The sequence below is a fragment of the Artibeus jamaicensis genome, unplaced genomic scaffold (assembly GCF_021234435.1).
Source record: "Artibeus jamaicensis isolate MK-2021 breed Jamaican fruit bat unplaced genomic scaffold, CSHL_Jam_final contig_391, whole genome shotgun sequence".
Classification (NCBI taxonomy): Eukaryota; Metazoa; Chordata; class Mammalia; order Chiroptera; family Phyllostomidae; genus Artibeus; species Artibeus jamaicensis.
Genome location: NW_026521814.1, coordinates 18,047,805 through 18,070,297, shown reverse-complemented (window position 1 = coordinate 18,070,297; position 22,493 = coordinate 18,047,805). Strand labels below are relative to the sequence as shown.

Sequence of the window (22,493 nt, the reverse complement as noted above, 5' to 3'; positions counted from 1 at the left end):
TCGGCCCTGTGAATGCGTCGCACCCCTACTCCCCCCGCCAGCTACTGGCTTCCCACCCCGGACGTCGCGACCACACGCCTCCTCCTCACCACTCTCCTCGCCCGGGCCACACTCCCTTCTCCCCGCTCCGGGCCGCACGCCTCCTCCCCCCCCCCCCTTCCCGCCCGCACTCCGGCTGCTGCTCTAACGGCCTGGACAGCCAGGCCCGCTCTGCGCGCTTGGAGCGGGGACCCGGGGGGCGACAGATTTGGGGCATTGCTCGAGGGCATTGAGTCATGAAAGCGGCTTTTGTTGCTTGCGCGTGCGGTTCGCGTGCCGCTCAGCAGCCCGCAGCGCCCAGTGGGGACTCGAGCTGGAGAGGGAGGGTCGCTAACGGGCGGCGGGGGCAGAGGGCGAGGGAGAGAATTTACGGAATCAGGAGGGAGAAAAGTGTGCAACCGTCGAAACAAAGTTCAAAGAAAGAGAAGAAAATAAGGAGGCGGGGCGGGGTCTTGGCTGTGGTCTTGGGTACTGAGCCCCGCCGCGCTTTAAGTGCCTCTCCCAGCGCTCCCGTCGCCGCGTTCTCTGGCCTGGGTTTTCGTTTTTGTTTTTTCCCCCTGCTCTCCCTAAACCTCCCAACAAAGAGCTCCCCATTTCAGGCCTAATCTGGACTCTTCCCTACCAGGACTGCCTTCCTCGCTGCCGCTCCCTGGGGGTCAGGCGGGCTCTCTGGTCACCGTGATGCAGGCGCGGGGTGGGGAAGACGTTCCCAGTGTGGAAGCAAGTTGGCACCTGAGTGCCCGAGGCTGGGAGATCGAACCTCTCCAGGTCTCTGGAACCTCCAGGAGAGGTCTTCTCTTTTTACAGGTTCCCAGGCCTGGGCAAACAATGGGTAGTGAGATTACAGGTGAATTTATCAGGAGACCGGGGAACAAATCCAGTAATCCCTACACTGTACGCATTAGGATCTGGGCTAGTGAAACACCCGGGTTTACTTTCCAGATCGACAACAGCTGGCTCCACCAAGAGCTACCTGTGTTCCACAGGATGTCGCAAACTGGAGACGTTTCTACTTCTGGGGGTGGGAGGTAAGCTGGCCCTTAGGCCACTCTTGGGCCCCTGTGGCAGCTGGAGCTCTCTCCCCAACTTCTCCTCCGAAGCTGCCCTTCCTCCCCTAAAGCTGAAAAATGGGAAGGACGCAGGTCCCACATCGCAGCCACCAAGTGGGCTAGCCTGTCCAGGCAGCTGCCGGAAAAGTGGCAGCACTTGTCCCAACGACCCTGCCACAACTGTTCTCAGACACCTGAGTTGTGGACTGCCCTCTGCAGGCTGTTATTCTGATGCCCTCAAGTCTTCACCCATCACTAAAGATACAGGGGTAAATACTGAGACTACTTTCTTAGATTAATTCTTTTATCCTTCTCTGCTCTGTGAACACAGAAGGGACAACGCAGAAAAGCGAAACTCCCTACAGTTTGCTCTGGAAACAACACAATCCATGCCACACTTTGGGCAGTCAAGTCGCACACCCCTTAATTCCCCTTTCAGATTTACTCTGGACGGGGAAGGCCCCATCCCTCGCTCCCCAGACACCAGCGATCTGGTTAAGGCCCTCTTCCCCTCCCCACCACATCCCCGCTTCAGTTTCCAGACACACCCAGCTCCAACTGCTCAACCTTGACATTGTTTGCAAACTCAAGGGGCTCTTAGAGCAATTGCCCTTAAATAAGCAGTTCAAGTTCGTTGCATTCATCGCAAGGGGCTGCGGGTCTGGGAGGGGATAAGCGGTTAGTTAACAGAGAATTAGATGTGAAACTGGCAGAGACACTGTGGACAGGGAAGGGGTCGGCCCAATTTATTTTTGCTAATGTACGATTGAGTAGCATGCCTTTTTGGGAACGAGTGAATAAAAACATCGCCATTTAAACACAACTATGTCTCCTTCAACATTAGTCGTGAGTCTCTCTGGTCTTTGCACGACCCAAAATGTGGAAGTCGCATCAGTCAGAGCCTTCGAGGTCTGGAGGAGTCCCGGCCCTTAGCGTTTCCCAGAGTGGCCTTTCTCTAAAGAGGAGCGCAATAGACTCATCTGGCACAGGCCCTCTGCGTCCACTGTTTGGAGAAGTCTTCTCTGAACCCAATACCTATTTACAGAGTGGGGATTAAGGGGACCAGGCAGCCTGTGGCAGGAACCGAAGACGTCTGGGTGAGGCCACGCTCTGCAGCAATCCAACGGCCTTGGTTACTGGGCATAATCCGAGCGTCAGAGAAACCTGCCAGCTCTCACGGAAAAGAGCGGAGGCCAACGGCGCCGAGGCCTGAGCTAAAGGACGAGCCTGTTCCGAGGACGAGGACCTTGGGGGCGGGGGTGGGGGGAGAGTGGTGGTTGAGTGGCCCGACGTCGTGAGCGGCCTCTGGGGGCAGGGGTTGCTGAGGGTCAGGGCGCACCGGGTGGGGTAGCGTGACAGGTACAAATTGCTTCACCGGGAGGGAGGGCAGTGGGCTGTCCAGGGAAGGGGGCTTTTACAGACCAAGCCGTTTTTTTGTGGTGCGTGTGTTTGCTCAAGGGGCTGATGGAGATGAGGGGAAGCCACCCTTTGGTGCCAATAAGCAAAGCGTCTGACAAGGGGTAGAATCCAAGAGATGCGCCCTCCGAGGGGGCAGGGAGTCCCGGCGCCCAGGAGGGCGCTGCCTGGGCTGGCGGTCGGCAGGAATCGCGACGCTTCACTTCGCGCCTCGGTCTCCGCGTTTCTGCCTCTCCCACTGCTGCCCACTTCCCGCCCCGACGCGGGCTTCTCACCCCGATCCCAGCCCAGTCCGTTAGCTTTCCCGCTTCTGCTCCTCGCGTCCCCTCTCCCTCCTCCACCCCTTCCCGGCGGCTCCTCTCCCTTCTGCCGCCTGAAAGGGTTAATCTCTCCTGCGGGTAAAAACAGGTCCGCGGAGCCTCTAACTGGCGACAGATGGGCCACTTTCTTCTGGCCACAAAGGGGCCGGAATGGAGCGCCCCGCAGCATACAAATGGGCAGGTCACGTGGCGCCCGGCTCTTGGCCGGACTGGAAGGACCATATGGCGCATGCCGGGGAGGATGCAGAAGGGGCGGGGGCAAGGGTGACGGGGGGAAGGGAGCGGGCGTAGACGGAGGGTGGGAGAGAAGCGGGGCTCGCGGGCGGGGGAGAGGCTGGAGGCGGGACGGCGCGTTCTGCCCCGACGCTTGCGCACGCGCCAGGCGCGGGACCTGCTCCGGCGGCGCTCCGGGCCCCGCCCGCTCTGGGCAGCACCACCCGAGCTATAAAACCTGAGCGCCCGCGCGGACCCGACACGAGGAATTCGTTCCGCGCAGAAGGCACGACGTCCGGAGGCCCCGGGGTTATGAGACCATCACTGCTCAGGACCTACTAACAACTACAGGTAATTACAATCCTTTCATTTTCGCTTGGAAATAAAAGCAGCAATCGAAGGCCCTATGTCCCTAGATATTCTAGCAGTGTACATTTCTGAACATGTGTACATTTCTGAACGTGTGTTGAGACAGGCATTTCCACGAATAATTGCAGGCACATTTTGACTCGCGTCCCTCAAAGAGCTACTGCCAGCTCTTTAATTTAAAAAAATTGTTTTAATTTTTAGGGGGTGTAAGTGAAGAATGGGAACATCTTTGGATTTTTAATAATGCACAGCAACTCTGTGATTATTTGGTAGTGGTGATTTCAAAGTCCCGAAAGCAATGAACTACTCCACTGTCTTACTTCTTACAGAAGAAAAAAAGAAAAAGAAAAAGAAAAACCCTTGTTATTAGCAATATTTATTTTGCGTGTACGCATTTTACGCACTTCGGGAGTGCCAAGTTATTTTTTCAGTGAATAAAAGGGACATCGTTATCTTAGGTATACACATCCTGGGAAATAAGTCGAGTTGAGAGGAAGTTTGGTTGCGAGGAGGGGGAATGTGGAGGAAGAGAGAGCAGCCCACTCCTGCTACCTGTTACCACTCTAGAGGCGGCCAAGTCGCCAACAGCCACTGCAGGAGACAGAAATTCAGTTGTTATCACTAAATGCTTTTTATTTTCCTTATTAAAAGCGGCAACTTCGCCATTGCCAATCGCTGACCATTGTAATTACTCAATCTTTTAAAGGGAGGTTTGAGGCGAACTTTGAAAAGCCCCAATAAAGAGTGGGCGGCCTTTTCAATGGGCTGTTGATTAGAGCGGAGCCTCCCGCACCTGATCCCCGGCTCGCGGAGGAGCGCTCTGCGCCTCGCTCCCAGCCCTGCCGTGTGGCGGGCGGGCGCTATTGTACAAGGTGGATTTTCAGCAGAGGGCTAGGGGTGGGAGGCAAGAAAAGAAAGGCGAGTGTGGAATGGAAGATTCCTGACCAGTTTTGCTGCCAAATGTTTTGTTGATGGTGAAACAATTTGATTGAAAGTACTTTCCCTCCACCAGGCATTTGCTGTTCAATCTCCGGTTAGTATAATCTTCTTAAAAATCACTGTCCGCACTGGTCAATTATGTAATGGCTCTTCAACTTTAATCGCTAAGTACTTAGAAACCAGGACAGAGATAGGAACAGAATTATGATTTTCAAACTCACTTTTTTTTTAATGTGTGTAGAGTTGTGACTTTGAACTCATGCATACAAGTATGAAGTCCTCGAAATGTACACTAATTTTCATACATATTGTCCTGCCGGGTAATCACCGTAACCAGACTTGAGTTAGTCACTAGAAAACATGCAGACGTGAGTGCACATATAGCTGAAGTCGCTCTCTCCCCTCACCTCCAGTTCCATCTCCTCTCATCTCCTACGTACCAGCGGGGCACACACGGACCATTATAAAACCCCGCATGGAACTTTCCCTTAGGAGCATCCATTTTGCAATGAGCTGTTACTTCTTTTCACATGCATTTTTAGAGGGTTAGGAAGTGGGAGCTGAAAACGTATGAAGTTTTAGAATGTAGCTCCCCCCCCTTTTCTTTCTATTTTCCTCTTCCCCTATTGAATGTAGGTAACCGAAACATGACCAAATCATACAGCGAGAGCGGGCTGATGGCAGAGCCCCAGCCCCAGGGTCCTCCAAGCTGGACAGACGAGTGTCTCAGTTCTCAGGACGAGGAACACGAAGCAGACAAGAAGGAGGACGACCTAGAAACCATGAATGCGGAAGAGGACTCCTTAAGGAACCGGGGAGAAGAAGAGGACGAAGACGAGGACCTGGAAGAGGAGGAAGAAGAGGAAGAGGAGGAGGATGATCAGAAGCCCAAGAGACGCGGCCCCAAAAAGAAGAAGATGACCAAGGCGCGCCTGGAGCGTTTTAAGCTGAGGCGCATGAAGGCCAACGCCCGGGAGCGGAACCGCATGCATGGTCTGAACGCGGCTCTGGACAACCTGCGCAAGGTGGTGCCCTGCTACTCCAAGACCCAGAAGCTGTCCAAGATCGAGACGCTGCGTTTGGCCAAGAACTACATCTGGGCGCTATCGGAGATCCTGCGTTCCGGCAAAAGCCCTGATCTGGTCTCCTTCGTACAGACGCTCTGCAAGGGCTTATCCCAGCCCACCACCAACCTGGTCGCGGGCTGCCTGCAGCTCAATCCTCGGACTTTTCTGCCTGAACAGAGCCAGGAAATGCCCCCGCACCTGCCGACGGCCAGCGCTTCCTTCCCCGTGCACCCCTACTCCTACCAGTCCCCGGGGTTGCCCAGCCCGCCGTACGGGACCATGGACAGCTCCCACGTCTTCCACGTCAAGCCCCCGCCGCACGCCTACAGCGCCGCGCTGGAGCCCTTCTTTGAAAGCCCCCTGACTGAGTGCACCAGCCCTTCCTTTGACGGACCGCTCAGTCCGCCGCTCAGCATCAACGGCAACTTCTCCTTCAAACACGAACCGTCCACCGAGTTTGAGAAAAATTATGCCTTTACCATGCACTATCCTGCAGCGACCCTGGCAGGGGCCCAAAGCCACGGATCAATCTTCTCAGGCGCCGCTGCCCCTCGCTGTGAGATCCCCATAGACAATATCATGTCCTTCGATAGCCATTCACATCATGAGCGAGTCATGAGTGCCCAGCTCAATGCCATCTTTCACGATTAGAGGCACTTCAGTGTCACCATCCCCGGAAAACGAGTCCACTGTGCTTACAGTGACTGTCGTGTTTACAAAAGGCATCCCTTTGGGTACTACTGCTGCAAAGTGCAAATACTCCAAGCTTCAAGTGATAGATGTATTTATTGTCGTTACTGCCTTTGGAAGAAACAGGGGATCAAAGTTCCTGTTCACCTTATGTATTATTTTCTATAGCTCTTCTATTTTAAAAAAGAAAGTAGTACAGGAAAGTAAAAACAAAAAACGCACCACAAATTTGGTGTAGCTGTATTAATTATCTGATCGGGATAACAAAATCACAAGCAATAATTAGGATCTATGCAATTTTTAAACTAGTAATGGGCCAATTAAAATATATAAAAATATATATTTTTCAACCAGCATTTTACTACTTGTTACCTTTCCCATGCTGAATTATTTTGTTGTGATTTTGTACAGAATTTTTAATGACTTTTTATAATGTGGATTTCCTATTTTAAAACCATGCAGCTTCATCAATTTTTATACATATCAGAAAAGTAGAATTATATCTAATTTATACAAAATAATTTAACTAATTTAAACCAGCAGAAAAGTGCTTAGAAAGTTATTGTGTTGCCTTAGCACTTCTTTCCTCTGTAATTGTTAAAAAAAATTGCACAATTTGAGCAATTCATTTCCCTTTAAAGTCTTTCCCTCTCTTTAAAATAAAAACCAGATCCATAACTCTCAAAAAGATGAAAAAAGATGTATTTCCTATGAAAACATATCAATTCATTACTTGCACAAGCTTGTATATACATATTATAAATAAATGCCAACATACCCTTCTTTAAATCAAAAGCTGCTTGACTATCACACACAATTTGCACTGTTTCTTTTAGTCTTTGACTCCTTTGCATTCCATGATTTTACAGATAATCTGAAGCTATTGGTGTTGCCAGAAAATATAAGTGCATGATTTTATACATAGTCACACAAATTGTGGTTTGTCATATATTCATGTAATGAATCTGAGCCTAAATCAAATCAGGTTGTTAATGTTGGGATTTATAACTATTTTAGTCAGTTAGTACAGTAGCTTAAATAAATTCAAACCATTTAATTCATGATTAGAACAATAGCTATTGCATGTAAAATGCAGTCCAGAATAAGTGCTGTTTGAGATGTGATACTGGTACCACTGGAATTGACCTGTACTGTAATCTTGTTTGTAATCCTGTATATTATGGTGTAATGCACAAGTTAGAAAACACTCATTCAATTGCAATAAAAATAGTATTAAAAATCCGAGCAATGGTTGCATTTCTTCTTAAAGTTATTTTTTAGTATAAATAATTCTTAAGTGGTCTAGTTGCTTTATCTGCTGAGTTAAGAAAATACTAAACAGTATTTGTAGACTAAAAGACAAGAAAAAGTTTACTTTAGCATTCTCTGTTGTCTGTTTGTCTTGCCCAGGGAGGCATCAGCTCTCCATAGATAATGAAGGACCTGGTATATCCTGGAATATAAATTACCTGGAATATGAAGCTGTGTGTGTGGGGAGGGCAAAGGTTGTGGAGAGACAAACAGTGGTTTCTGTTTTTCTTTGCTTCAAGTGTCTTCACATTTAGCTTTTGGGTTTCATTCTTTTAGGTTATTGTTATATGTTTTCTTCAATTTTTAAAGGGGGATTTGGTTAATTATTTACAAATAAGACATAAACAAGTACCCTAGCTTACTTTGCCTACATATTAAAACTATATTTTAAAAAACTACCATTTTCTTGTTGCTTTGTTATCTGTACATTTTCCTGAGCTTAAATGTTCTCTAATGCAAACCAGTACTATCCCCAAAAGAAAGTTATAGTTGTGTACTTTTAGGAAATGCCTGGGGGAAATAATAAATTAACCTACAGAATCCAAGAAATGACATTTTATAATTGTTTTATAAATATCTTGTGATGATTTCAATAATTATTCCAAGAAAAAAGGCAATGAATTACTTGTCCTTAGGAACTTACTATTTTTACTATAATATGTTTTTGGAAAGTGTAATTGCTTTCCTGTCCCCTTTGGTACACCATTCTGCTGTTTTATAAAAAAAAAAAATTCATTGGAAAAACTTACAGATGATTCTGTCCATTGTTAAGTCAGCTAAAAAAAAAGTTTGGCGTTTCTGTTACTCTGGATGCCCTGACTGACAGGGACAGTTCCCAGGGAATACCGTTTTGGCACTTGTGCTCTGGCTGTGCCTTGACACTCTGATTACTGCCATTAGTTACTCTATTGTTCCTTCTCTGATTCGGATGCCACACTGGATGACTACCTCCCTTCCCAAGCTTGTTCCTTTAATCTCCTGCTCATTGGTGATTTAGGGGTTCCAGAAAGCTGACCTCATTTAGCAAGCTGCTCCAGAAAAATGTGAGTAATCTAATGGACGGGAACAATTAGCCATACTAATAATATTGCCAATGGGGCTGCATCACGCTGTGATGGTAGCAGCAAGGAATAGTTCAACATCAAGACAACATTTGAGTGCAACTTCAAGTATATTATTTTAGCATGTTTTCCATCAGCCTTCATCACACGACAGAAATTCTTTCAAGTTAGTCCCAACTTTATTCAAAATGCAATAGTCTCGTTCCAAGCAAATCAGAGTTGTTTTGGAAGCAAGCTGTTGCTTCCTACATCCAAGATTGCTCTCACTGTTCTTACTTTAAGAGACATAATACTGCTAGGATATCTGAACGCTGCCTCATCCTCCCAGCCTAGGGGATGTGAAATGAACATTCAGATCTGATGTGATCTATTCAGCAGCTCAGTTTCACCTGTGATTAAAATTAGGCAACTCATGCACACTAAAAACTGTTGCTGTAGTGAGCAGAAGAAATAAAATAACTATATTATTAGCATGAAAAGAATCCAGCTTGTAAAACAGCAAGCAGGGGAATCTATACTGTGGGGTATTATTTGTGAGGTGGAAGTGAAGACTGCGATTAAGTTTGATTATTTTTTCCCATTTTGCTTGTATAACTTTTTTCTAAAGCATAAGGATTCTTTCAGTCAGTCAAGGAGTAACTCACATGCCACCATCTTTTATTCAAAGGCAGGCACAGATGTTCCTTCTGCAGGGGAGGCTTTAATTTATGAAAATGATATTGTTTATGCATGAATGAACTGAATGCACTCGGCATAACACACCACACTTCCATCTGATCAGAGAAATACCGCAGAACCAGCGCCAGTGTCGGAAACATATTCTACGAATTTACTCACTTAAATGTTTAATGAATATTTGGAAGGCCTTTTCAAACCACAATAAACCTTTTCAATGATCCTTTTCTTTTCTTTTTGAACTGTCGGCCATATTTGAAAGACACTTAAAATTCTTACCATAAGCTAATACCTATATTTATCTGGTTAGGTAAGAAAGTGTTTTATTAAGTGAAAAGCAACCAAAAAATAAGGAGGAGGAGAAGACAGAAGTACTGGCAATTTTAGCTTCATCGAGAAAAATATTCCTATCAAATAAGGTGCTTAGATCTACTTACTTAATGTAAAAATGCTCTGAAGAGTTATTTCCAGGAAAAAAGCTGGAATTTAACTTCAATGAACAGTTTCAAAGTTAGAGACAAAATTTGGCTAAATATTTGAATAGGTACGTAATTCCTTTTGATCAGAACACTGCGTAACTTAGCTTTCATTCACATCACATTTGTACAGTATGATTTTTCTACTTTTAATCTTTAAAAGACAAAGGCAAATTTTTTCATTTTTTAAAAGATTTTATTTATTTTTTAGAGAGGGAAAGAGAGAGAAAGAGAGGGAGAGAAACATCAATGTGTGGCTGCCTTTTGTGTGCCCCCTACTGGGGACCTGGCCTGCAACCCAGGCATGTGCCCTAGACTGGGAATTGAACCAACGACCCTTTTGGTTCACAGGCCAGCACTCAGCCACTGAGCTACACCAGTCAGGGCTAAAGGCAAGTTAAAATGAAGGGTTAGAATACTTTAAGAATGTTCTACTAATTTTAGGTTTATAATATGTTACACTAAAATAACATTTGAAACAAATTTGTGTTCTAATTTATTAAAACTCCCTATGTTTTCACATTTGAAAGTCTATAATTTTTACAAAATTAATGCATTTCTGAAAGCAGCTAGCAATTACTAAAATGATATATGGATCATTAGCTAACAGTTTGAACCAAGCTGTTTTAGTTCTATAATTAAACAAGAGATTTAAAGTGAAAAATATCTATTAAGCAATTAATGAAACCAAATTTCAAAGCATAGCCTGATTTTGTCCTAATGGGAATCATAAAATAGCAAAGCTATTTCTTCAGCTACACTGAAGTCCCCCTGCCTTCTTTTTTCCTTTCCCTCCACCAGCACTCACTTCCTGAAAGCAATCTAAATAAGATCTTCAATTCCAGGGTCTGATAAAGAATAAAAGAGCCAGTGCAACATCTTGTGGAACACCAGGACTGAGAACTCTCATTGTTATCCTTGCGCAGAGGCGTTCTGGCATCAGATGTGCAGTGATTTGTACGGTGGCACAATCATTGGCTCCTGGCCAGGCATTATGTTCCAGAGGACACTATTGTCAAGATCCATTCAACTAGAAATTTGCACTGTATGCACTCAAAAGTTGAGATCATCTGCCTTCCCATGTCAGAAAGAATTCTGTGCTGGCAATGGACTCATGGACTCTCTTCACAGACACTAACACTTGGTTCAGTGGCTCTGATGGAATTAGCTGTGTGACCTAACCAGTGGCTTCAGCAAGACAAGGCCACAGCCTCTGGGGACTTCTGTATAAATTGTTAATCTTAAAATATCTTAAAATGAAGAGTATTATGTTAATGCTGGACTACATTTTCAGATGCATTAAGTGTGGACTTGGTCATCTAAACATTATCATGCTATTTGTCCAGCTAATTCAGAGGTAGGTGGACAGTGACAATAGCGATCTTTACAGATCGTTAGGCATGGAATGATTCAAAAGCATGGCTCTGGTTGGGAAATGATATGTAGAAATTCAAGAATAAGTTTGATATCACATAGGAGGTGACTTGGCAGTTTTACTGTTAACAAGTTTAAAATCTAACCCTGCTTTAGCCTTTGGTGTCTTAAGGACAAACTGCCAGAAGTAAGCTTACTGGGCTTCACATGCCTCCTACTTCAATAACTGCTTTCCATTCATTCACACATTTCATCATCACGCTAGCCCTATTCTTCATTTTGTAGATGCAGAAACTGCAGAAAGCTGGAAACTTGTATTACAGGTTTCCCTTCTTCATTCAGGTTCTTGTTCAAATACCACTTTCTCGAAGAAGTCTTTCTTGATATTTATCTAAAGTAGCAACCACCTTTGACCCAACCAAATCCATGATATTGCTCTTCCCCCTTTTAGAACATTCATTTATCTGCTGTTATCTTGCTTATTTATTTTGTTTAGTCTATTTTTAAATCCTCTATCTCCATAGTAGAATATGTACTTCAAAGAACAGGAATGTTGTCTTTCGTTTGTTGCTGTTTCTCTGGTACTTAGAAGACCTAGGAGATCCTCAGTAAATATTAACATCCTGAGGGAATAAAACCACACTGATGCAAAAGCTCGTTGCCTTGACCACTATGCTACAAATCAAGTCAGCTGAGAATGGAGAGGGCTATACATGATTCTCAGGCCAATGAAAGTTATATGCATTAATTCTATTTTTTAAAATAATTGAGACTAATTTCCTGCTGCATAGTATGGCACTAAACTCTCCACCCCTCATTCCTTTCAAGGATCAGAAATCATGAGTTCTCAGTCATCTTTTGTTTTTATTCATAGCAATTGGTTGAGCATATCTCAGAACTGAAATTTAAAAAAGAACATATTCTTGGCTCTTTCCAGACCATATCATTTTTGTTACATTCATTATGAACTTGAATACTTGTTGTTTTTTTTCTGTTCATTATTCTTCTAGCAGTTGTTCTTCTTCTATTATTATTGTTATGTAAAATTGTCCCAAACTTTCTTATCATCATCATTGAAAAATTTAGATTATAGCAGGTCAGAATCCAATCCATAAGGATTATATATTCCAGTAATGAGTTTGGGAGTTTGAATAGCATTCAACAAATTAAAAAGTAAAAATAGGCTGCCTGTAGGCAGGTGATAGCACAGAAATAGCACAATGTAAAAGAAAGTACTTTATAGCCTTTTTCCAAAGTATCAAGTAGACTAGAGAAGTGGTAAATTTATAGGAAATATGATATTCTTTGTGAATACAACACAATTGTAGCACATAGTTATTTTTAACAACATCAGGTATTCACTCGAGCACTACATATAAATTCTGGTGAGATCTGCTCTGGGAACAAAACATACAAGGATCAGTATTCTTGAAAGGTGATTTAGTATAAAATCGGTGAAAGCTGCATTGAGATAACAGCAGTTGAATTAATTAACCTATAATTTTTACTTTAAAACGTTTACTGTAGAGACTTCCAGTCAAAATGGCGGCATAGGTAAACATGGGTCACCTTCTTGCACAACCATATCAAAATTACAACTAAAATAAAGAATGACCATCACACACAACCATAAGAAATAGAGTTGAATGGAAGTCTGACAACTATGGAATTTAGAAACCACATCCATTCAGACTGGTAGGAGGGGTGGAGATGTAGAACAGGCTGGTGTGTGGTAGATAAAATTCAGGAGGACTATCTCAGAAATGAGGAGTCCCAGCCCTACACCAGGTCCCCCAGCCCAGGGTTCCAGTGCCAGGAAGACAAGTCCCCATAACTTCTGGCTGCAAAAACAGTGGATATTGAGTTGATAGAAGAAACTTCCAGAGTCCCAAGCAGTTACTCTTAAAGAGCACACACACAGACTCACCTACTCAGACTCACTCCCTTTTAGCTCCAGCACTGGGATAGCAGCTTGAAAGGCACAAGTGGTACACAGGGTATAGTGCTGGAGACCCAAACTGGGAACTGCTTAAGTGTTCATGATACTAAAAAAAAAACCACTCAGAGGACTAGAAGATGTGGACATTTATTACATTTAGGGGAATGCACCAATGGCAGCAGGCTTGTGCGAGAGAGACCACACCCCTCCAGTCTGAGGCTCATTATACGGAGTCTCAAACAAAGGCAGCACAGGTCCAGGTTGCACAAACCTACATGTGGCTGGAAGCTACATTACATTCATACACATGTGCAGAAGAAAAGGGCTAAGAAGCAGTCACGGGACAAGAAGTTTCTCCCAAAAGAAGAAAAGGAAGGAGGCACAATCCATTCCCAATACAATGCACATTCCTTCTGGTCAGGGATTTCTTGGTCAGCCCTTGTCACAGTTGGTTGGGAAGTTAGGTGTTGACCCCACACAGGGATAAACAAGTGTCTGGCATCAAGGAGAAAACTGGGGAATAACTTCCTCCCAGACAGAAAGGTGGTCAGAGGCCGTTGTCCCTTTTCTGAAGCTTTCCCCCAAAGTCACACAGCTGGCAAGCTGGTGCCATATCTGAGACTCTATCAACCTGGTTAACACTGTTTGCCCTGCCTTGGAGATCCTCTGAGATTCAGTCCTGCTCAACTCTTGGACCCATCCAAGCTGCTTTTCCATATGAATAGCTGGTCTTGGCTCATGCTTCACAATGTCCTAAATCCTCTCAAACAAGCATCAGCCAGCCTCGGTGAGCCCGCAGCCTCTGTACTGCATGCCCCAGGCCCAGCACTAGCAGCAGCCAGCCTAAATTCACAGCTTGGCTTCTCCTGGGAATGTCCAAGCCCAGCACAAGTAGTAGCCATCTCAAATTGCTTTATAGCTCAGGCAGTGTGGCCCTGGACAAAACACTAGTGAGACCTGACCTTAGCCTGAACCACCTGGGAAACCCCAGAGCCTACACACCCTTGGACAGCAATAGACCATGTTGTAGCACCATCCTACACAGCTGCATGGACCACGGAGGAACCATGCATGGTGGGAGAACCACGTGGTTCCTCTATAAACCCACAGAGGTTGGTGGTAAGATGTCTCAGCCAATCCTTGCGCCTGACTGGCCTGGCTAAATCCCTCCCATTGACCTGACGAAGGCAGTCAAGGCTCAACTACAAGAGGAGGGTATACTCAGCCCACATGGAGGGCATACCTTGAGTACCCAGCTTGGGTGATAGGGGAGGCTGCACCTCTTGAACCTACAGAACACTTACTGCATTGGGCAATGCTACCAAGACACAGACTCATAGCAGCTCCACCTAATACACAGAAACAAACACAAGGAGAATGTCAAAATGAAGAGACAAAGAAACATGGCTTAAATGAAAGAAGAGATCAAAACTTCAGAAAAACAGCTAAACAAAATGGAGATAAGATATCAGATGCAGAGTTCAAAACACTGGTTATAAAGATGCCCAAGGAACTTAGTGAGGATCTCAATAGCATAAAAAAATTTAGTCAGAAATGAAGGCTATACTAATTGAAGCCACAGTAATCACAAAAGAAGAAGAAATAAAAGGTATCCAAATTATAAAGGAAGAAGTAAAACTGCCATTATTTGCAGATGACATGATACTTTTCATAGAGAACCCCAAAGATTCCACCAAGAACTACTAGAACTGATAAATGAATAAAGCAAAGTAGCAGGATACAAAATTAATATCTAGAAGTCAGTTGCATTTTTATATGTCAATAATGAACTAACAGAAAGGGAAATTAAGAAAACAATCCCATTCACAATTGCTATAGAAAGGATATAAAAGACCTGTACTTGGAAAATTATAAGACACCAAAGAAAGAAACTGAAGAAGATACAAGTAAGTGGGAGCACAAATAAGTGTGTGCATGGATAGGAAGGATTAACATCATTAAAATGTCCATACTGCCCAAAGTAATCTATAGATTCAATGAAATTCCCATCAAGAGTCCAATGATGTATTTCACAGCACTAGAACAAATATTTTAAAAATTTCTATGTAACCACAAAAGGCCCCACATAGCAGCAGTGGTCACAAGAAGGAGGGACAAAGTTGGAGAAATCATACTGTCTAATATCAAACTATACTATAGGGCCATAGGAATCAGAGCAGCATGGTACCAGCATAAAAACAGACACACAGGTCAATGGAACAGAATAGAGAGCCCAGAAGTAAACCCAGATCTTTTATAGTCAATTAGTATTCTACAGAGGAAGCACACACATACAATAGGCTAAAGATAGCTTATTCAATGAGAGGTGTTGGGAAATTTGGACAGATATGTGCAGAAAAATGAAACTGGACCACCTTCTTATGTCACACACAAGAATAAATTCAAAATGAATCAAAGAGATAAGCGTTAGGCCCGAAACCATGAAAATCATAGAAAAAAATGTAGGCAGCAAAACCTCAGACATCACTCCTAGCAGTATTTTATCAGGTATATCTCCTGAGGCAAGGGAAACAAAAGAAAAAATAATGTAACTACATCAAACTAAAAAGGTTTTGCATAGCAAAGGAAATCATCAACAAAATAGAAGGACAATCCACAGAATGGGAAACATATTCTCTGATACATCTGATAAGGGGTTAATATCCAAAATTTATAAAGTACTTACAAAACTTAGCACCAGAAAAACAAACAATCCAATTGAAAAATGGACAAAGGACCCGAATAGACACTTATACAAAGAGAACATACAGATGGCCAATAAACACATGAAAAGATATTCAATGTCACTAATTATCAGAAAAATTAAAATTAAGATTATGATAAGATATCATCTCACATCTGTCAAAAATGTCTATCATTAATAAATCAACAAACAACAAGTGCTGGTGAGGATGTGGAGAAGGGGGAACCCTAGTGCACTGTTGATGGGAATGCAGATTGGTACAATCACTCTGGAAAGGAGTGTGGAGATATCTCAAAAAATTAAAAATGGATCTGTCTTTCAACCCAGCAATCCCACTTTTGGGAATATATTCTAAGGAACCCAAAACACTAATTCAAAAGAACATAAGCACATCTGTGTCATCCTTATTTACAATCACCAAGATATGGAAGCCACCTAAGTGTCCATCAGTGGATGAATGGATAACACAACTGTGGGACATTTATAATTTATACAATGAATACTACTCAGCCATAAAAAAGAAGAAAATTTTACATGGTATGGATGGACCTGAAGAACATTATGCTGAGTGAAATAAGCCAGTCAAGAGAAAGACAAATACCATATGATTTCACTCATATGTAGAATCTAATGAACAAACTGAACTAACAAGGAAAATGGGGACAGACTCATAGATGGAGGGCAGGACAACAGCTAGATGGGTGGGTGGAGCTTTTGAAGAGACACATTGAAGGAGAAAACTGAAGGTTTGGAATAGTTTGGGGATAAGGAGAGGAAGCTAAGACCAATCAATAACAGCATAACAGGGCGTAGGGCCAAGTATAGTTTGGAGGCCATAACACTGCAGTAGTTTGAAACAACCTCAACCTATATGCTTCAGCTGAAATCCCTCAGTAGCCCACACTTCACAGTGGGGACCTAAGATAGTTGTAAATTTTAATATCAGGGGTGTCAAACTCATTTTCACTGGGGGCCACATCAGCCTTGTGGTTGCCTTTGAAGGGTGGAATGTAATTTCAACTCCTCAACAGTTAAGGAGTGGTTACATTTATACAGTCCTAAAATTATTTCAGCCCCTTGAAGGCACCCGTGAAGCTGATGTGGCCCCCCGGTGAACATGAGTTTGACACTGCTGATTTAGATTAAAGAGGTGAAGGTGATAACAAGAGAGAAGTTGCAGCTACACACCATGGACCCAGGAGAGTGAACTCATCTGGTACACAGGCAAAGGTGGTCTCCATCAATTCTTCAGTAACTTGGAAGATAGAGAAATGACCAAACAAACTCATGTATCTGGCTATGATCTTTGGCACACTATTGTAAGTGTTGGTTTACTTCTTTTAGCCACACAAGACAAGATTTTATAAGAAAGCAATACACAAGCATAGTTTAGAAGAACTAGACAAAAGCAGACATTCTGGCTAAGAAAAAAAATATTGTAAAGGCAAGAAATGACTTCAAAGCAATGATAAAACATAGGCTGATTCCAGTTAAACATGTCTTTTGGTTAAGCCCCCATCAAGGGTGCATGGCTGGTAGACACAGTTTACCAGATAAAAATACTTCTAAAAACATCGTGAGCATTATACCCCAGTACCCTAACTTGGAGGGGGCAATCTCAAAGAGATTCATGGGAATGGTTTGTGTTTGTTATGTAATATGATTATATGTATGTAATATATGATATAAATCAGTGAGCTACATAAAGAAAGCTCACAAAGTTTCTAAAGAAATTATATCCATTTTGGACCAAAAGGAACAAAAACAGTTCAAATTTTTTAAAAAACCAAACACCTTGGAACTCTCAACTTTTATGGGTAGAAAAATGACTGAAAAAGCTACTCAGTGGCCATTATGAACCATTTCTTGATGAAAAGAAGACTGGATCAGTGCCTATGATGCACTTCCTGAGGTTTTTTCCCTGCCCTTTTGGTTGGGAGCGTCCATTGTGGTTATCTGCGGCCTGCCTTACCCCTGCATGTGGACACGTGTGGACACGCTGGGGAGATGGTGTGGTGCTTAGAGCCCCTGCAGCCGTCCGGAGCCCCAGGCTCCTCGTTGATACCTGGGTGTAGTGAAGTAAAAGGTTGGGAAGCCCCTGATTTTTTAATGACCAACCCAGGCACAGCCTGACTCTGGACCTCTGTTTATGTGCAAAGCAAAATCTCACTTTAAAACCACTTTTAGCTGGGTGTTCTGTTATGTGTAAATAATAAAAAAGTAAACAAGCCTGTGGTAAAAAGGGCAGGGGTAAAGGGTAGGAAGAAGAGGAAAGAACACTCACTGATTGTCTAAAATACTTGGAATCAACTAGTGTGCTTTTCTAAAAATACATATTTCTAGGAATAGTTCAGTTATAGATTCAGAATCTGAGAGCATCAGTGAGGGGTACAAACTCAGAATTTTCATCTAAAACAAACTGAACATTCTTAAGCATATGCAAGTTTAAAAGGAGCAGGAGTTTGTGATCAGAAAGAGTGTTATTTTGATTTTGAGTTTAAGGATTCCAGAAGTCTAAAGGTCCTGCAATGGAGGACATCATAGATTTTTGGGATGAGTGTCATGGAAATTTGAGACTCTCAGGGGTGTCCAACCTGCATCCCATGGGCCACATGCGGCCCAGGATGGCTATGAATGGGGCCCAACACAAAATCGTAAATTTACTTAAAATGCTATGAGATTTTTTTTTGTGTGATCATGTATCACAATGTATTTACTGTGTGGCTCAAGACAATTCTTCTTCTTCCAGTGTGGTCTAGAGATGCCAAAAGGTTGGACACCCTTGGTAGGGTATTGTATGGGACCCCAGAGTGCCCCAAATGGTAACAGAAAATAATGTAAAAGTCAAAGATGGCGAACCCAGTACCAAGCTCTTTGATGTCTATTCGACAAGACACCTGAAGGCAGTGGGTTAGTTTCAACAGTGGGAAGGGACATTGCCTCCTCTGTACAATGCCTTTTCTCACAGCTATAATAGTATGAACCATAGAAAATGAGGACAAATTTCTGATTTAAATTTTCTCTGTGCGTATCTGGTTATGCCTACTTTAAGATTTTACATTATGGCATCACTAGTAGTTACTGTGCGAGTTTCAAACTCTTTATTTGGTGGAAATACATTTCAAATAGTTTATTCGAAGTTTATAAATATCAGTACCTACCTGAAAGGAGGCCTTAAAAATTTAAGGGAAAGTGAGGAAGGGCCTATTGTTCATCCCTGTATTGAAGATTGCTATTGTTTTTGAGGAGCTAGAGAGCACAAGGTCATTGTCATCCCATGCGGGAGGGGGAAGGGATACACCCTAGAACACAGAGTTTCTATAGTTCTAAATAAACAGAGCTTCAGTCTGAGTGACCTGAGTGTGAAAACTGACCCGTGAAGAAAATTTGATATTCTGTGATGGTGGGATTTAGTTTTTTTGTATTTTCTCTGTAGGTCTTCAGTGACAGATGGCTCTCTACCTTTTAGGCAGTGGGATGAAGAGTGGCAGGGACATTCCAACAAAATCTCCACTCACCATCAGAGGAAAGCTGTCCCCCTGATACATTCAAAACATGCCAATTTAGCATGGGAAATGACTGAGAGATGAATGTAATCAAAGATCACTTTACTCAAAACATAGGTGACATAAAGAAATTGTGTCGTGATTTTTTTCTCACCCATGAGATATAACATGTTGAACAATATTAGCATTTAATACAGGAACTCAATTTAAAAAGGTATTCATTCATGAATTCCAACAAAAACATATTTATTGAGCATCTATTTTGCTAAAACCACTAGACAGAGTCACAAGCAGACTAGGTCATTGTTGATGAGGTGCTCAGCTAATGTGAGAAGACAGACAGGCAAGAAATAAGTAAGCAAATAAGTCAGCTACAGACTTTTAGATAGTAGGAAGTGTAATGAAGAAGCAACACTGAGAAGGGGTGGATTTTTTTTTTTTTTATTTTGAGACAGAGAGAGAGAACACCTGTTGTTCCACTTATTTATGCATTCATTAGTTGTTTTTTGTATGTGCCCTGACTGGGGATTGAACCCACAACCTCAGGATATTGGAACGACACTCTAACCAAATGAGTTATCCAGCCAGGGCCTATGGGTCAATGTCTGATTAACTGTCCAGGCAAGATCCTCCAGGAAAGTGGCATGAAGTTGATCTGGGCACGATGCAAAGACATGCCATGATGACAAATGTTTTAGGTCAAATGAATGACAAATGAACTTGGTTTCTCTGGGGGATGAAAAGAAGGCCAGTGGGCTGGACATAAGTATAGTAAGAGTAGGGGAGAATGATAGCAGATGGGGTTTGAGCAGCTGCCAGGAGTCAGATCACATGGAGTCTCATAGGTCAGGGTGGGAGTTTGGATTTTATCCTGCCTGTATTGAGCAGTCTTTAATAAAAAAAATTCCGTAAACTGGAGTTTGAAAATAATTATTTGATGATAACTTAGTAACATAGGCACTCAATCATTTGTCACATAAAGTCCAAACTTTGAAGCCAGCAGAGACTTTGGGAGGTCAAAGGGAGCAGCACAGAAGTATCCACCACCCCTACAGGACCTTGCAGCACCGATCTGGATGAGAGCAGGCTGAAACGTGTTTATTTCGCAGAGAGAATCGACAGGATTTGTTGATAGATTGGATGTGAGCTATGAAAGGAGGAGGGGAGACCAAGATGACACCAGGATTTGGATGAGTATATATGCTGAGATTTGGAACATTCTGGGAGGAATAGGTTTGAGGTGGGAGATCGTGAGTTTGGTTTTAGATACATGATGTTTTAGATGATTATGGGGCAGGTGAGCAGATGGACATAGTGTCTGATATTCAAGGGAGTGGCTGGGGCTGGCAATGTCACTGGCAGGGGCCTTAGTTTGTAAGTAAAGCCATGGAAGCAACAGATGCCTGTGCAGGTAGACCCTGAGGCCAGAGCCGCAGGGCACTGCCACCATACAGCCTGGAAGAGGACAGCTCATCAAAGGAAAAGAATGGAGTACAGACCTTACTTTTATCCTCAAGAAATGCAAAGCCACTATTTTTGATCTTCTGGCCTGACTGAATTTTTAAAAAATGGTAACTTGTCCCTTGCAAAGGTCCTAAGAAGTAGCCACTGCCTTGGTGGGTTTGCCAGGGCTCTCAGTGAACTTCTAAAAGGCCAGTGAGCTCTGATTGTGTTGATTGCCTGACAGCTGTGAATACAAGACGCTGACTCCACAACTGCAACTCATCCTGCCCAGGGCACCAGCCTTCCCCACTAATGACTGCTGAGCTGAGACACCTGAAGCCTGCATGAGGTTTAGCAGCAGCTGCACTTCTGCTCCAGGAAACAGCTCATTGCAATCAGATCAAACTGAGGCTCTTCCTCATTTCACCTGGAAGCTTGGGTATTTGTTTTCAGAGAATTAAACAGTAAGAGTCTCGGCTTAAGGGGTACACAGGTGTTTTAGGTCTGAAAGTGATTTGGCTAGGCTGACAGTCGCCCTCTGTTTTCATGAAATCCAAGTTTGAGCACAGAACCCTGAGACCTGCCTGCTGCCATTGGCTCTTCTGTCAGACTTTTCAGTGTGACCAGTGGTGAGGGCAGAGTAAGGAGTGGCTGCCTGTCTGGACCTAGATTTACAATCCCATTAATCTAATTTCCCCTTTCACTCCCTGCCCCCTAACTTTTTCTCAGTACAGTAATTTCAGCATAATGTATCTAAAACCAAACTCCCTGTCCCCTTTTTCTCTTACAAAAAGCCTGTTGATCTACTCTGCAGTCTGCTCTTCCTCGGAAGAAGTCAGTTTTTCTCCCTGTTTCACTACATGTTGTCCGCTCCTCCTTACTACACTGCTTAGAGCAGCTTTCCTCAGCCCTGGCTGAACATTGGAACCACCAGGGGAGCTTTTAAAAATCCTCAAGTCTGGGCCCCTCCCCAGAGATTCTAATTTAATTGTCTTCCCGTGTAGCCTGGGCACCTGGATTTTAAAACTCTCCCCAGGTAACTGATGTGCAGCCATGATTGAGAACCGCTGGACTCCAGACTCTCTGCCCTTTTCCAGATTAACAATCAGCTAATTTCATGCGTCTCAGCTGTCAGGAGAAAGTGCGAGATGAAGCCCCAGGGCTCTCTCCATTTCCAGGTAACACTATATTACAGCAGTAGCCTTCCGGAGAACAAGTCCTGCTGCTTGTAATCTCTCTCCAGGGAGTGCCGCATCCAGGCAAAGACAAGACTGCAGAGGAGAAGATATGTTGGGACAGGAGGCCCCTTCCTTTACTACTAAACCTGTCAGGGGAGAATGTGTCTACGCAAACCGGGGACTTGACTTTGACTTCTCGGGGCGTTTGGAAATTGAGCTCGCCCTCTCTCTATACCAGCTGCATAAAGATTAGCTACTTATTGAGGGCATGCAAGTGCGGTTATAAAGCGAGACTTCTGCTCTCCAGGACAGCCCACTGCAGGGGAAGTTGAGAGACGGAGGCTCTGTCCTTGTAATTCACAGTGTGTTCCACGGCCCAGTGGCGTCAGCAGCGCCTGGGAGCTTCTCATAAATAACGTGACTTTGGGCCTCAACTCAGACTTGTTCAGTAAGAATCTGCATTTCAACAAGATGCTCAGGAGGGTGAGTGTGTCAAAGTTGGAGCAGGGCTAGTTTAGTCAACTGCGGGTAACGCAGTGCGCTAAAACGCTTTTAACAGTAGGAACTAGGTGGAAGGAGCAGCTTACTTTATTTTTATTTTTTGGTAGTTAGGAGCAGAGACTGGCAAGCGGCTAAGGTGCTAGTCTAAGTCTACCCGCCCCGCCTGCCCGCCCCGCCTCCTCCCTAGGTCTCAGCCCAGCGCGCCGTTGCTGTGGCAGCGCCG

At 43.8% G+C, this 22,493-nt stretch overlaps 1 protein-coding gene across 1 annotated transcript; it reads left to right on the top strand.

Annotated features, from left to right (window-relative positions):
• Window positions 1–3,331: 3,331 nt before the first annotated feature.
• On the top strand, window positions 3,332–7,347 carry NEUROD1 (neuronal differentiation 1). The gene is made up of 2 exons (XM_037130011.2): window positions 3,332–3,388; window positions 4,982–7,347. Exon 2 carries the CDS (start codon window positions 4,993–4,995, stop codon window positions 6,061–6,063), a length of 1,071 nt encoding a protein of 356 aa, XP_036985906.2. The 5' UTR covers window positions 3,332–3,388; window positions 4,982–4,992; the 3' UTR covers window positions 6,064–7,347.
• The last annotated feature ends 15,146 nt before the right edge of the window (window positions 7,348–22,493 follow it).